We start from the raw sequence: 16,446 nt of genomic DNA, 5'->3' as shown, positions 1-16,446 counted from the left end.
GAACTTCATCCAGGACGTGATTGAGCCATGCGAATACTTATGATGTTAAGCGGGGCAAAGCCCGCGGGTACAGCTAGTAGGCATATAAATACAGATTCTTGAATTCTTTAAATTGCGTTAAATGCTAATAAAATAATACCCCTGCTGCAGCAAACCTGTAGTCTAAGCAAATTTCCATTTACCTGGCTGGATTTCTACTAAAATATTACCTTAAAATTGATTTCTTATTTAATAAAACATTAATTCTAGTGAGTACTTTTGTTTGCTGCTACAGGGAAGGTATTGAGGTATGTTTTTTATTGAAATGTTGATAGATTAGTATGAAAAAGGGTGTTTATCAACCGGGAAATCCGGTAATTGTACTTAATTTTTTACTGGCCATGAAATGTACGGAATTGTCCTTAAATGTCAGACTATGTCCTTAAATAGTTTTATGGGCCATTTTAAGTTGGGGGCAATAATTTTATCCATCACTCTTTGGTTAGTAGCACATAAAAGGTTTATCAGATGTTTGTTTACATTTTCATAATTTATTAGTAGAGTATTTACCAATAAAAACCCATTAGCAGTCTCAAACCCATTAATATTTTATCACGGCAATGTAACTAATCTACAGTCTTATTTTGTAAGTTAAACCCTTTTTTTATGGATATTTTATCTTTCAACTGACAAAACCACAAGAATTGTTGTTTGCATTAATTTTGAATCACTACGTAGGCCTACTTCAAATTATGTCATTGCATTTTCTGTATCTTTGTCTTACATTGTTGGCTGTTCAGTTTTCAATGATTTTTGTTTCCCATATTTATTGTATTGTATGCTTTAAGCAATCTAAATCTTATGAACTAGAATGATGATAGTGCCCCTAGCGACTCTTGGCCGGATCCGCCACTGATCATTAGACAAGATGAACAAAGACTCAGCTATTATCAGCAAGTAGTAACAACTCAATTAAACATGTAAGAGCAAAAAAGATCAATTTTCTGACATAATCAAGACATTTGCTGTTAACAATAAAAAATAATAATTTTTTTACTTTATTTGAGGAACTTATGTATTGAGAGTTGTATGTTCGCAGCAATTTAATAACCAAATATTAAAAATTGTACGTACAGGTTTAAGCGTTAAATATGACCAATTTTGAAAATGATTAAATTTTAAATACATAATATACAAGTATCATTAAACCTTTGGGCCATTTTCTTAAAACAGTTTGTGTGCCTTTTGTTAAGACTGACTGTAAAATGCCATTGGAAAAAAATCTACAGTAGCGTGGTGACAGGGTGGCAAATTTAGCCCCCCTAGAAAAATGTGTAGCTGCGCCCCGGAACAATACTCTATAACGGAGACTCTCTATGTGTTTCTGTTGCAGTTTCCCTCTGCTAGTCAATGCCTCCGAGTTGGACTTGTCAGCACTCTATGAGCTTACCAAGTTTGAGAACCTTGTACCTTGTTTCGCTGCCACTTTGCCTGCATGTTGGGCTGAGCTGATGCAGGCGCAGAAGCAACGCAGACACCCGCAGCACCTGCAGCACGCAGACGACGTTCACCACACCCGATCTTGGCGTCTACAGCATGACCTGTCAGTACCTCACCAACCTTTTGTTTTAATTGCTTATCAGTTTGTAATGCACCAAATTTGTTGGCTGTAAACTAGGCCAAAATAGGGCATTTAATTACAGTAATTTCCATCAATAATTTATGATTTAATTAATTGAATACCTATTTGAGCCCAGTAAGATATTTTTGTAAGTAATACCATTGACTATACACAAAATAGACTTCCCATGTGACATAAAATTTTGAAGCCAAGAAAATAGATGAAGTTCAGGTCCAGCTCACCATAGTTTACTAGTGTATTGGGTTACCAATGCAGTATCATAACAAACAGCTGATTGATTTGAACTTAACACGGAATTTTGTCATTAGTTTGTAGACCATCTCCACAGATTGCACCACGTTTTTTTGGCTTCAAATTTTTATGGTTACTAGTATAAATTAAGTCTGATTTTAATACGAGGTTCTTTCAACTAAGTATGTGAAGTATATTCCAACAGTTCTCTTTTTGTATATGTTGTGCCCAAGCTGGTCTAGTTGGAGCACTGCACTTCCGTCCTATGGGCTTTGGTTTACATTCACTTAATCTCAGTGCAGAAATTGTTTTTTTTTTACATTTTAGGTGAGGAGAACTATTTTTCTATCAGAGATTATCCTACAACATTCATACTTAGTTTCAATACTGTAATATGTGGTTGAAAATGTTTTGTAATAAAGTCTCCTAATTATAATTTTGTTAACAGAACAAGCTGGGATGAGCACATTTTTGAGCTGACTCTGCCTCGTAGTGTGTGTGTTGGACATGTAGACCTCAAGTTTTCTCTTCATGCACAATGTCAGTCCCCACCAAACATTCAGTTTACTTTGCTCAAACAAAATGCCTCTGGCATTGGCAAACTCTCAGACAACTCTACTGATGTGGATGCTGGTGTTGACTTTATTATACCAACTGAATCAGGACACAAGAAAGGTAATCAAGTGTTGCTAAAGTAACTTTTTATATTAATAACATTTATGGGTAATGCTAATTTACCATAAACAAAATAAACTGAAACAGTTCAGTAGTGGGCGAGCAGTGGATTTTCCAGTAAATTGAGTAACAAACATGGTTGGTTTACTATTTTTTCCGACCCATCAAATAAAAAAAAATGCTGATTGTGAAATCTTAACACACAGATTCACTTCCACTACACAATATTTTTATGGTACTCAACTAGGGAAGGACGAGATTGGATTTTCTGATTGAGACAAGACAGGATTTTTTATTTCTCATAAAATTTTTAGACAAGATCGAGACAGAATTTCCCTTCTAATACGTAATGGGAAATGTATGCTCGACATTTTGACCTAATTTAAAATTTTAAATACCTACTGATTTATGACGTGACTGGTTTAATACAAAAATAATAATAATAGACAAGAATATTAAAATATTTTATTTCAAAACATTAATAAAAACATCAGTATAAAAATAACTTATATTAATAAGGCCTACCTTATTAAAAATAACTCTTCAGCATAGGAAAAATTGTGATATCAGTTAGGATATAGTTAAACTATTAAAAATTCAAAATTTAACAGTCCAAGACATCAGTCTTACTAGTTAAATCAAGTGACAATTTTTCAGTCTTGTATTATTTTTAGAATGATTTTGGAGTGACTTGTTTTAGCTATGTTTACAGTAGTAAAACATGTCTCACAATGCTTACACTTAATAAAACTCATAATTTAGGATGTCAAAACCAATAATTATAAAACAACTAGCTGTTGTACCCGTGCTTTGCAACGGGAAGAGGACACAAAATAGAAACATTTTAATCTTTACATCCGTTGCATATAATAGTTACTCATCCGCCAATGCTTTTAGAAACAAAATTCAACTTTTATGGCCTTAATAGAAACGTACAGTTTATTTACAGATAAACAAGGGAAACAAAAGACTGATTGAATAACAATAAGACTGATTGAATAACAATAGACTGATTGAATAAATACCCCCGCCGCAGCAAACCTGCCGACTAAGCAAATTTCCATTAGTATGAATATGAATTGATTTTCAACTAAACCTATTTAAATAACTTTAGGTTTAATGAGTGCCTAGGTTTGCTGTTACAAGGAAACTGATATAGGGTATTTTTTTGGAAAATATTAATACAGTAGCTTAGTATATAAATAAATTTGCCAAGTTTGATCAAAATATATCCATAAACAAGCAAACTACAACGTTTTACAATATTCTCCATAAGAATAGCATGGGGATTTTGAATTTACAATTTTTTGAATTTTCTCCGTTACCAATAACTTTACAAAAACACTTTGATATACTAAATAATTTGTCTTTTCGCTCTTTTAAAGGTCTAGAGAGAAATTTGGAAATTTTGTGTTTTGAGGGTCAAAACTGAGAAAAACCATTTTTTACCCCATAAAACCCCGTTCCCATGGTCCGATCATGCTGGTTCGCGAACTCATTCAAGTTTATCCCGCCTAACACTTTTAAACCAAATTTCATCAAAATCAGACGAAAATTACTCAAGGTATCGCCGCGTTCACGGACGTATAAATAAATCTATATATGAACAATTGAAAATACACAAAATCTATATATAAATTTGAAACGAATGGTGTTTTTGGCCTCTGGGGAGATCAAGATAAAAAAGTAAATCAGTCCCGGGCCTAGGTCTTACCGTGCCACCTACGGTAATAGCTACTTCCCTATAGGGAAATTCGCTAAAAAGCGTCATTAAATAACAAAAACTATAATAATTGCTGCAGGCCATTGATGGTTTTTGTAGCTTAATTTATGAGTTTTCTAAATTTGTATTTTTTGGAAAAAAATAAACAATTATTTTTACAGAAATCCATCAAAAATAAGTCAAAATAAACAATAATTGAAAATGTAGATACATTTATGATACAAAAATGGATATAGTTGTACAGTAATTAATTTAACTAGTGGCTTGTAGGAGCAATAGCCCCTATATTCTAGTCATTATTTTGTACAAATAAATTATTAGTCTCATGGGTTACACTACCTTGAATTATCATTTAACATTTTTGTATATATATGTAGGGGTCTGCGGTACAAAAAATTTAAGGTCGGTACGGTACAATATTTTGTACCTCGGTTATCGGTACGGTACGCGGCTACCCGTATTTTTGCGGTTTTCTGCTCAGAACTGTATTTAAACCATTATTTTTAACTTTAATACATTGACATAACTATGAAAATAGATAGTATCCTACATTCATGGTTCTCTAACAACATTTATTACTGTACCACACATTATTAAAACAAAACCTTTTACTACTACGAGGATTGTATCAAGAAAAATCACTGTTAAGATAAAGGCTTTACCTATTTTACTCTGAGATACTTTGAATAGCCACGATAAAAGTGGTTTTAAAAATAGGATAAGAGTTTTTAGGAACAAACATGTTTGAAACATTTATTGACAAGATAATTTCACACAGCTGGTAAATTATTTCCAACCAACACAATGTCTAGTTGTTTTAAAAATTTTTAAAAACATATAGGCTTAAAAGCATTCAGTACGATGACAGTGTAGTTGCCAGCTGTTCACTAGAGGTTATGATGAAGTAATGGCAAAGAGCATATTTTTGTATCAGCTTCAAAACTAGTTATAAGATGGATACAACCCTTGAAAAGTTTTTTTCTGAAACTAAAATTTGGATTATCACAGAGTAAGATTATTGTCTTTTCATTTACAAAGTTAACATCCACAATATCAATCATTAGTTTATATTAGGCTCAATCCAATTTTCTTAGTATATTTTAAAGCTCTTCCAAAGAATCAAAAGACCCAGGCCCAGACCTAATTATTTAGGAGGGCCTATATATAAATTGATTAGGTTACAATGAGGGTAGCAAAATCACTATCTAGTTCATAAGATTTAGATTGCATAAAGTACCTTAAACACAACACAAAAATACGGGAAACTAAAAAATATTTTAAGCCTTAAACAGCCACATCTAACAATATAAGACAAGATACAGAACATGTAATGACATAATTTGAGACCGAGTAGGCTTGAATAACGAAAACAAAAATTATGCAAACAACAACAACTATGCTTGTGGTTGTCAATAGAAAGATAAAATATAAGATTGTAGATTAGTTACAAGTTTAATATGTAGTAAACAGTTTTATGGCAGTAGGCAATGGCCAGCGGCAAATTGAATATCTACGAAAATACTGACTGAGTTAGAGATAACATTTAACAGTCATCATAAAATTATTATTTTTATGATAAAATAGAATTGGAGAAAGTTGTAAAGTAATAAAAGTGATAAAACTCAACAGTTCTTGGAAGTACTTGAATACAACAATTATTATTGTCGTGATAAAATGTTAATGGATTTGGGACTGCTAATGAGGTTTTTATTGCATCATCACCCTAGTAATAAATTATGAAGATCGTAAACAAACATCTGATAAGACTTTAATGTGCTCAGGGTTCTGTCGTTAGGCTGTACCGAACTGAATTTGTAGTAAAATGCTGTACCAAACCGATGACTGTAATTAGTCTTGTACCGTACCATACCGACTTTTTCGGTGCACCGCAGACCCCTAATGATATGTAATAGTTATTACATACCTGCATAATGCATTTTGATGTCCGCTCTGTTTAAAATAAAAATTCCAAAGGATATGCGGTGTGTTTATAAAATAAACATTCTAATCATAATACAACTAAGGAACATTTTCCAATAACAATCTTCATGACTATTAATTAAATCTATATAAATATTGTGCCAAATCTGGCGCCTGTTGTTCTCACATCGAGGAACAATACCTCTGCGTGGTGGTCTTCCGACATTATACATTATTACTGTGCAAAAGAACAATCCATTGTAAAGTATTAAGTTTAAAAGTATCAAATTGTTTTTTCTAAAGATTTTATCTAATTTTCACTTTGTGTTGTTAACTACTTCACTAACTAACAATTTTACAAATAACAAAATAATGCACATTCAGGTGTGGTTATAATTTATTCAATTTATATAATCACAGCTGTGTTTACACTAAATAAAACGACATAAAATTAGATTCTCATGCTATTTAAATGTGAATTATTTTATTCCGTAACAATCTTTTGGTGCATAATTAAGAAAAATGAATAATTTTCCCGAAAATTTCATGCCCAGACCTTTAAAATGAGACCTCTCCCAGCTTTCTACAGCCTCCCGTTCGCTCACAATTTCATTGTAAAATTTTGGGCTTGCAGAATTAGATATATAGATGTATGTATACTAATCTGTTCAAATTTAAAACTGTTTGAATTAAAACCAGTAACATTGGTAAGAATGGTTTAAAAAAAAACCATAAACACTAGGAATGGTCTATAGATTTTACTCTTAAACTAAAAAAAAAACATTAAGGTCTAAATTTAATAATTAAATCTAAATATTCAAAAAACCAACAAAACAGACAGGGTACCGAATGCAATGAGATGATTTGACAATGAGTACGATAAAGAACAGCAAAGAACACACTTGAATTATTAGCTAACAACAATGCTTGTGGTTGTGTCAATTGAAGAATAAAAATCAACAAAATCATAATATAGTTATGACTACAGATTAGTTACAAGTTGAATATAAAACCATAAACAGTTATACAGCAATTGTAGGCAGTGGTGAATAGAATGTTAACATGAGTCAGAAAAAAAACAACCCTCATAAAATTATCATAAAAGTATAGGGATGGACAGGTCTCGAAATTTTGGGAAATTTTCGGGAAATAAATATTCACGATTTTTTGTACAGTATTACATTTGATTAGGGAATTTTTTGGGACGGGATTTGATCCGAACAACCACGATTTTGCCGCATCGCGAGTGAGGATTATGTCGCTATCGCGAGAGATGTTCACGATAGTTCTGCGAACGCAGGAGGCGAAGTCATTCCGACGATCGCACCGTGACCGCCGAGTCATAACGACGATCATGCCGTGACCGCCGAGTCATAACGACGATCATGCCGTGACTGCAAATCATACCGACGATCACACCGTGACCACGGAGTCATACCGACGATCGCGCCGTGACCGCGGAGTCATACTGACAATCGCGCCGTGGCTGCGGAGTCATGCCGATGATCGCACCGTGACCGCGGAGTCATTTTGACAATCACGCCGTCACCATGATGGAAGTCATACCGACAATCCCGCCGTGACCACGAGTCATTTAGACGATCGCACCATGACAGCGAGTCATTTCGACCGCAAGTCACAAGTTTCTATACGTGTAAATTTTTACCAATTTTCTTGTTTTTTTAGATCAGTGCCACAAATGGTAAAAATTGGTTTTGTTTGTCTTTTTTGGTAACTGCAATACTTAAGACTTTCTTTTTATGCACAGGAAAAAATCCCGTCCCATTCCGTCCCGAACTATAAAATTCAATCTCGTCCATCCCTATAAAATTATGAAACTGTTAGCTGTATGTCCATTACTAGAGGTGTGCGGATAGTGAAATTTTAGTTCGGATAGTTAAGGCTCGGTTAGTTAAGGCTCGGTTCGGATCAGATCGGATAATTAGAGGTTCGGATTAGGATATTTTCAGATTCTGATAGTTTGACGTTCAAGTAATAAATAAGTAAATATTAAGGTTGAGAAGTTAAAATTTGCATTTTTATATACAAAAACTACAATAGGAATACTATACACAATTTTGATATTTTAAGTAATTAATCTTGGTTCAGATATAAAAAACTGAAGTTTCAATTCACAGCTTACTCAAACTTAAGAGTCCGCGAAGCCTAGACAATTTAACTAATAAAACAATCAAAAAAATATAAAGAAAATTTGTAATCTCACAGTATACTAGATATTTAAATTACAATCACATTGGTATTTGAAAAAATGTTTTGAGATGGTAAATAACTCTTCAGCGGCTGTTTAAAAATAACAAAATTAACATTGCTTTTATGGCGGGCAAATCCAAGATGGCCGTTGGCTTCTATGAACTCCCTTGGAAATCAGTTCAATGCAAAAAAGATAATTTTTAATCTCATAGTATTAGGGGTGTGCGAATACTACTTTTTATTTTTAAATCGAATAGAGAGAATTTTGAATCAAATTAGAATTTTTTCGAATCGAATACTTTCCCTCGAATAGTGAACATTTTTTAACCGAATACTAACCCTCAAATAATGAAAACTTGAAATCAATGTCAAGTCAACTCTCAATAACTTAATTACTAAAACTGTTGGTGTATATTTTTTTCAGAATAAGTGTAGATTGTAAATGTATCTTTTGTTTATTTAATTTAGGCCTAGTTTAATTCAATAGGTAACTGAACTTAGATAATAAGTAAAGGTACAAACCTGAACCAAGTTTTATTAGTCAAAATTATAAAGCACTACCAATAACAAATTTTGTAAATCACATTCAACCAATTGGGTAGTGATAATCATTATAACCACATAAAAACGCACATTGTTTTCTTTTACTAAGTAGGGATTTAGGCCTACAACTTACTGTCAGCCCTAAGTTTAAGTTTAAGAACATAAACTTAAAAAGGTATGCCTAAAATAAAACTTGTTGTCATAACTTAACATAGCCTAATCTCATGACTTGGGCTTAGGCTACTGGACAACTAGGTTTGAAGGTGCAAGAACCTAGGTCCTATTTTTAACCATTTACAGTACCTAGTTTAAATCTTCGATTGAAATAATAAAGCCCCTTTTAGCCTAAATGTAGGCTAACTTAACCTTAAGCCGGGTTTTCCTAGGCGCGGAGTCGGCCAGCGGAGAGAGGAACGCGGAGAGCGGACTCAGCTTGTCTTAGGTAATTTAATGTTACTGTTTTCCTAGCAGCGGAGCGGAATGCCATGTTAATTTCAATTCCGCTCTCCGCGTTCCTCTCTCCGCTGGCCGACTCCGCGTCTAGGAAAACCCAGCTTTAGGCATTTTTAGAATGAGTTTATTAAGTTACATAGGAAATGTATAATTATTAACTTTTAACCTACTTTTAAGGACTTTTTACATGTGTTGCATTCTGCAACAGAGCCCTTTTTGACAAAAAAATCCCAAATTAAACTCCTTTACTTATTTTTGAATTCTTGTGATGATGTTGAAGGCACATTTAGGCCTAAATCGGCTTCTTCATCTGAATCCATCTTGTGTCACTCAACCAAACTTAAATGAAGCCTAGGCCTACAACTTTTTGGCAATATCCAACTGTATAAAAGCAACTGTTGTCAAAATATACAAAAATTGTTACTAAGTTTAGCTGAAATACTTAGCGCAGACGTGCTAAACAAACTGTCTCTAAACTCCAACCTCAAAACTTCTTGTCTTGTAACACAGCTTGAGCTAATGCAATAGAAAAAAGAAAGAACAGAAATTGTTGTCTGCTAGAAAAGCAGAAGAATAGAAGCATACTTCCATAGCAAGTGCGAATTACGTTTTACTCTGGGATCACGGCAAATCTATCTAGCAGACAACATTTGTATTTATCATATTTCAAGTTTATAAAGGTGACGGTGCGCGTTTTGGTACCACGTATAAGATCGCCATCACTTTTTCAGTTTTACTTCACTCGAAATAGACACATTAATGTCGTATGCTAGATTTATGTAGGTCTAACGTGATCCCAGAACAAAACGTAACTTGAACCCGATCGCCATCGCCAAGAACAATGAAGGCGGATGAATGCTAACGTAGTGTTTTGCAGCACATAATGAGTTTAATAATGTTAAAAAATAATAAAATAAAATATCTAAGTGAGTTCTAATTAAATATTGTTGAAAATGCCTGCCTTTTCTATTTATTTGTAATAGTCATACAGATGATATGAATGTTGTTTTTACTATCAGCTGTCTGTTTTCTCCAATATTGTTCCTTGTCATGAAAACATTAATGAGAAATACATTTGATTATTTTATACTTTAAATTCGTTTTTTCGTCGTAGTTTTGCTTAGATTATCCCTAAACACCTCCACTTGGGAGAATAATTCAAGAGGTTATGGTCGCCAGCATCGTTTTATGTACATAACAGTGTTGGGAAATCTAGTCTACTACGTAAACGGTAAGAACAATTTATACTGACTTATTTTTCTGTCTCAATTGGTATATCTTTCGATCGAGTTCGTCCAGCTCTACAAATGGAATACGTGAAAGGTATAAAACCATTGAAAGGAGCAGAAGATTGGCCGACGTGGAAAGATCGAGTGTTGGACGTTCTAGAGTTGTTCGACGCGGTTGATATCGTCGAGGGAAAGAGAGAAAAGCCTACCCTCTCTGAGCCTCCGACTAAAGCCGAAAAGGAAGAACTTCAGAAATTCAACAAATCCACGACTCAGGCAAAAATAGTTATTTCTCAGTGCGTTAGTGATGATCTACATCAACGTATTTCCGGAAGATTATCAGCTAAGGAAGCGTGGGACATTTTGATCGAGCAGTTCGATAACAAAGCAGAAGATCAGTTGTTTCGTCAGTGTTTGGATTTCTTCAGTATGGAATGGGATGATAGCGAGGATGCCCCGACCGTGCTTTCAAGGTTGAAGAATCAAAACCGCGAATTTGCAGCTGGCCTCAAAACGCGTAACATCCAAACAGTCGAAGATTTTCTTGAGCTCCTGTTTGTGTCAAAAGTGTTACACATTTTGCCGAAGCGTTTTGAATCGTTCAAGTCTAGCTACTTACTTATGAAGGCAAACGAGAGCAAGAAACTTGAAGATGTTTCATCTGCATTGATCCTTCATGAGCGTAATGTTGCTCCTACTTCAAAAGCTGAAATCAAATAAATCAACAACAATTAATACAAGCAAGTATTAAAATGACAAGTTATAGCCTACAAAATTTGCAAATTATCAGTTGATCAACAAGGTTTCAAATATGAATTCAGACAATATTCAAATTTAAAATCTAACAACTTAGTTTAACATAATGATTTATAGGCCTACACAATATTCAAAATCAGACTTCAAACGCAGTCCTAAACGGTATATCAAGTTCTAAAATCAATAAGTCTAAATATCAGCAAGTTTTAAGTTAAATATAAACAAGTTCTAAAATTAATAATAGGCACTGATTCAATTATTTAAGGCACAAATCAAAATGGATTACTTTACTTTAGTTGAGTTATTTCTCAAAACAGATCTAATTTCAGGTTAGGCTAGGCCTACCTTTTTTGCATGAGATCAAAAATAATTTCAAATTTGGTTGGCCAAATGTCACAGACAATCAAAAGAATTCAAATAAAATAAAATACACTACTTAAAGCTAAAAACAATGGCATATTACTAGAATTCTTGAATCCAAAGAAATAAAAAGATTTCCACTGCAGGTGGGTAGTGTCCGATGGCACTATGTAGTCCTTCCGGGGTTCACTCAATGTCGGTCGACGGTTTTACGAAAATATCAAAATGTTCATTGGTTTAATTTGTCATGACTTTGGGATTGAGAGCTCTCTTTTAAGTTAATTTTTCTGAACTTAAATTTCTTCACTAGACCTAGACTAAATAAGTTATCAAAGAATAATAAGAAATTTGGACAGAAGACATAAGTAGGTCACTTCCCTTTTAGTAGTCGAGGCGACGAACGAAGGTGTCATGGCTTCGAAGCTGAGCACCCATGCAAGGTGTCGTTATCGGGGCCCCATGGAACATTGGCGCAGCAACGAAACAAGGTGGGAGTAGACAGCACCATCAACAGATCAGCGTGAATCGGGTGGAAAAACCCTTTAAACAATTCAATTTGTTTGTAGCTACTAACTAATAAAATTTTCACTAACCTAACCTAACCGAAGTGAATTTTGATTCAGTTGACATAAATTTCCATTAAAACAGACATAAAATATCATTTACACAAATTTATGACCATTTTGATCAATTATTTTTGGACAATAAAATATAAATTGATTTTACAAAATTAATTGATAGGGTGAGCGGAATTGTTTGACATAGCATGTTAACGAAATACATTTTAAACTCGAAATTCTTTGAACAATAAATTTATACAAAATCTGGCAAATATTTATATAGAAATGGAATGTTTCAAACTAGGACAAAAGGAATTAATCGAATTATTATACCTTACACTTAACTTAGCTGATTGAAGACATGTGATAGGCCCTAGCCCAATTTATTCTATCAGATAAAGATACATTTTTTAATATATTTTTTTTTACTTGAATGGAGCTGGTATCACTTTTGTGTGTCAAAGAGAGTTTAATTCTTACGTTAAATTTAGGTGTTGGTCCGAAATAGACCTTAAAAAACCAAACTGAAATAGTTTGTTACCAAAAATCTACAGGCTTAGACAGAACAAAATTAGACTATGCACGTTTTCAGGTGATAGGTTTAAATTGGTAAATCTTGTTATTTGAATATCCAACTGCATCTCAGAAGTTGTGTAAATACTTTCTTCAATACGGTAGCTGTTAACAAATATAATTCATACTAAATCTTGAATAAAACTTGCAGTTTATATACTTTGGTCTGGTACGCTGACTCAAGCCTAGTCTGAAGCAAAGTTGTGAAATTGACTATTTCCATAGATTTCTTGTAAGCCTGATATTCAATTCTTGTAAAAACCATTGAAGGATGACTTCTAGTTTATCCTGAGAGAAAATATTTAGTCCTATAGTGTTCAATAAATAATAAACTTACCACAATTAGTGGGTCAGATAGTTGAGTCTGCTTTTTATGGAGAACATCATCAAAAAGAAGGCTTCCTCGGGAGCTTGCCGTGATGAAGCGTTGATCAGGTTAGCCAACGTGATAGAAACAAATAACTGATCTTTTGTTCTGATGCATGTATGAAAGTGTCAGCCTACTCTCTGACATCCAAACGTTACACAAGTTAGAACGGAACTATTTTACTGACCTTGTTTATTTGTTTAATGGCGGAGGACATTATTTCATCGGAAACTCGCGACACGATTACACAATAGTTGAAAATGAAACGTTGTCACTCGATAGTGGATAGAAACTGATTACTATAGTAATACCAGAAACAAAAGAACCCTCGGCCGTTTCGAGCCGCGCAGGTTTCAATGGTACGGCCCACCTACCTGCGCGAACCACGTGATCTTTTCGTTTCTGCGCAGGTTGTTTTGTTCGTGGTATATCTATATTCATATTTTAGCCCGATGGTAATTTTTATTAATTACTTGAAACACTTTTTTGGCCAACTTGATTTGTTTTATGCTTTCCAAAGCTCCAACTAATTATGTGACCAGATGCGAAGTATTCGAAAAGGTCCGAACTATTCGACCACCGTCGAACTATTCAAAAAATCGAATATTGCAGATAGAACAAATCGAATCGAATAGTAGTTTTAATATTCGATTCGATTCGAAATTTTGAATATTCGCACACCTCTACATAGTATAAAAAAGATCTTTAAATTATAATCACTTTGGTGTTTGAAAAACTATTTTTGGATGATAATTTTAACTCTTCAGCAGCTGTTTGAAATTGTCCAAAATGGCCGCTAGTCTCCAAGGCCTCTTAACAAAAATGTATACCCTATATCTTGATGCAAACAATTTATATGACAAGACAATGTCTCAGTCTATACCTTGTATGTTGATGCAAACTATTTATATGGCAAGGCAATGGTCCCAGTGAATGCCTTATAATCATGATACAAGTCACAAATGTCAAAATACATATAGTCTATCCGAAAAAGTCGGATATGTAACGGATATTGTCGGATATCAAATTAGGGCTTGGTTCGGATACGGATTTCCGGACCGAACCCAATCCGACCCGGTTTTTTGGGTATCTGCACACCTCTATCCATCACATCTGCACACCTTTATATATCACTTAATGTTTGTCTGAGTATCTGAGGGTTGTTTTTTATTCATTCTACAACCGGTCCAAACATTTAATTTAATCTGTGATCTGATCAATACTTGAAAAAGCTATTCTCAGCAATTAGTTGTGGAAGCACTGATATACTGATATACTTGGTGCTAGGAGTGTCAGTGAACCCGGTGACAACAGAGCAGTTTGCTAGAGCACACAACACAGAAATCCTGTGTGGCCCTGTGAGTCTAGCGTCATGTTTGGACCTATCAGATCAGGGAGGCACTGTCACCTTCACCAGCCCCAAGCTGTTCAAGTTCAGAGGCCGCACACTGCTGGTGCACATCAAGAACCTGGCCAGCGGCACCTCAGCGGTGAGCAAACCAACAAAATAAATTCTACCTCTGTAAATGAGTTTTTTTTGTTGCTCCATAAAGAGCAATTCCATAAGAAATATTTGAATGAATATTTTAATGGAGAATTAGTGAGAAATAAAAAAAGTCTTAAGAGTGTCTAAACTGGATATTGCTTTTGTAAGACTTTTTTGTTTGTCTTTTAATTCCAAAACCTGTTGCTGAATTGTAACTGTATTGTTTTCACTATTTTATTAATCAGGCTAGTTTGGAATAATAAAACTATAACAAAGATAAGTCTCGGTATTTAAATAAATATGTGTTTTATTTTGTAAATTTCCAAGTTTTCTTATAAACTGTAATGTACTTATTGCATTATTTGAAACCAAAATCTCATAAAGTCGTAAGACATCTAGTTTACCATGTAATATTGAATTTAACCCTTGATTTAGTTTGATCAGGTTAGTAATTCTGGTTCAGGGTCGCCAAATGTAAAAACGTGCCTCTCAAATATGTGATTTTCTTAAAAATAATTATAATATTATAACCACTTTTAAAGTAACACAAGCTTTTTTATTTTCTTACTTAAATTCATTTAACTTATGTTTGTTTTTAAGAATAACAATATTAAAACAAACATATGACTTATAACATGTGACTTGATTAAATGTACTAAGCTAGTAGAAAGAAAGACAACTTTAAAGGAACATTTTATAACAGGGAGAATAAAGTTATATTCACAAAGATAGGCTAGGCCTACAGAACTCTAGAAGTGCTCAGGAGAAGCTATATCATCCTCACCTTCGTTAAAGTGTTTTTGAAATTTTGCCTAACTTTTAGATCGCCTCTTTAGGGTAGCAGAGTATTCTATCCTGGCCAATTTGATAAAACTACTTGTGTTGCACTTAAAATTATTTAGCAAAAGGTTATGGTTGGTAAGTGAAGGTTCGTGTGTTAATTTATTTGCTCAAAATAAAATTTAAAGAATTCCTACAGTGTCTTTGAGACCTTATAGATATTTCTATGGTTAAATAAATTTAAATTACTGCTCTTCATGGTTGTTCAAACCAGGATTCTCCTAAGACTTAATTCTACCACCCGCAATAACGGGGTTTAGAACTCCGACAATGGCTGCTTTTCACTGTCTTGCTTTGGGGAAGGACAAACTAGAGGACTCTAAGCACTAGTGAGGTTTCAGCTTAGGTACCTAAAATTCAAAACTCAAGCTCTGGCTATATTTCAAGAGATTAGAGTATAAATTAATACAAAGTTCATTTGTTCAATATATTTTATAAATTTTGAGTGTAAAGTCTATATCTAACAATGATAGTTGTTTGATTTGAATCTAATTGAATATGTATAATTTTAACAGATTGGGCAAGATGGAGACAAGAAGTCAAGATACGGCCCTGGAGGAGCCTTCTGGGAGTATAATGGACTAGTGTTAACACCTGGCAGTACAGTCGATAGGCTAGCCAGCAGTGTTTCAAACCAGAAAAAGGAGCACGTTGGGTGTGACTGGCTGCATGAAATCTCTATTACTATCAGGAAGACGAAACAGATAGACATACCTAATGAGAGGTTAAAAATTAATTATAATAGACATAAATAACTTGACTTTACAAGTAGTTAGTAGCAATAAGATTGTTGTCAGTTTATGTAGTCCAGCTCAGATAACAGACATAACTTTGTAGTCTGTAGTTGCCACGACTGATAAGATGTATTTGCTGTTAAGATCAGTTTGTTTTTAATGTT

The 16,446-nt window shown here is 33.9% G+C and overlaps 1 protein-coding gene across 1 annotated transcript in view; it reads left to right on the top strand.

Annotated features, from left to right (window-relative positions):
• The window catches only part of LOC129000182 (baculoviral IAP repeat-containing protein 6), a 274,298-nt gene that overhangs the window by 70,101 nt on the left and 187,751 nt on the right, over positions 1 to 16,446 (top strand). Inside the window, exons 12-15 of the mRNA XM_054427130.1 lie at positions 1,373 to 1,582; positions 2,301 to 2,527; positions 14,510 to 14,712; positions 16,064 to 16,272. Coding sequence (XP_054283105.1) covers positions 1,373 to 1,582; positions 2,301 to 2,527; positions 14,510 to 14,712; positions 16,064 to 16,272 — 849 coding nt within the window. The remainder of the gene's footprint in view (positions 1 to 1,372; positions 1,583 to 2,300; positions 2,528 to 14,509; positions 14,713 to 16,063; positions 16,273 to 16,446) is intronic.

The sequence above is a fragment of the Macrosteles quadrilineatus genome, unplaced genomic scaffold (assembly GCF_028750875.1).
Source record: "Macrosteles quadrilineatus isolate MER2022 unplaced genomic scaffold, UCM_ALF_1.0 Scaffold_1__1_contigs__length_201487025, whole genome shotgun sequence".
Classification (NCBI taxonomy): Eukaryota; Metazoa; Arthropoda; class Insecta; order Hemiptera; family Cicadellidae; genus Macrosteles; species Macrosteles quadrilineatus.
This window is presented reverse-complemented; position numbering and strand designations above follow the sequence as displayed.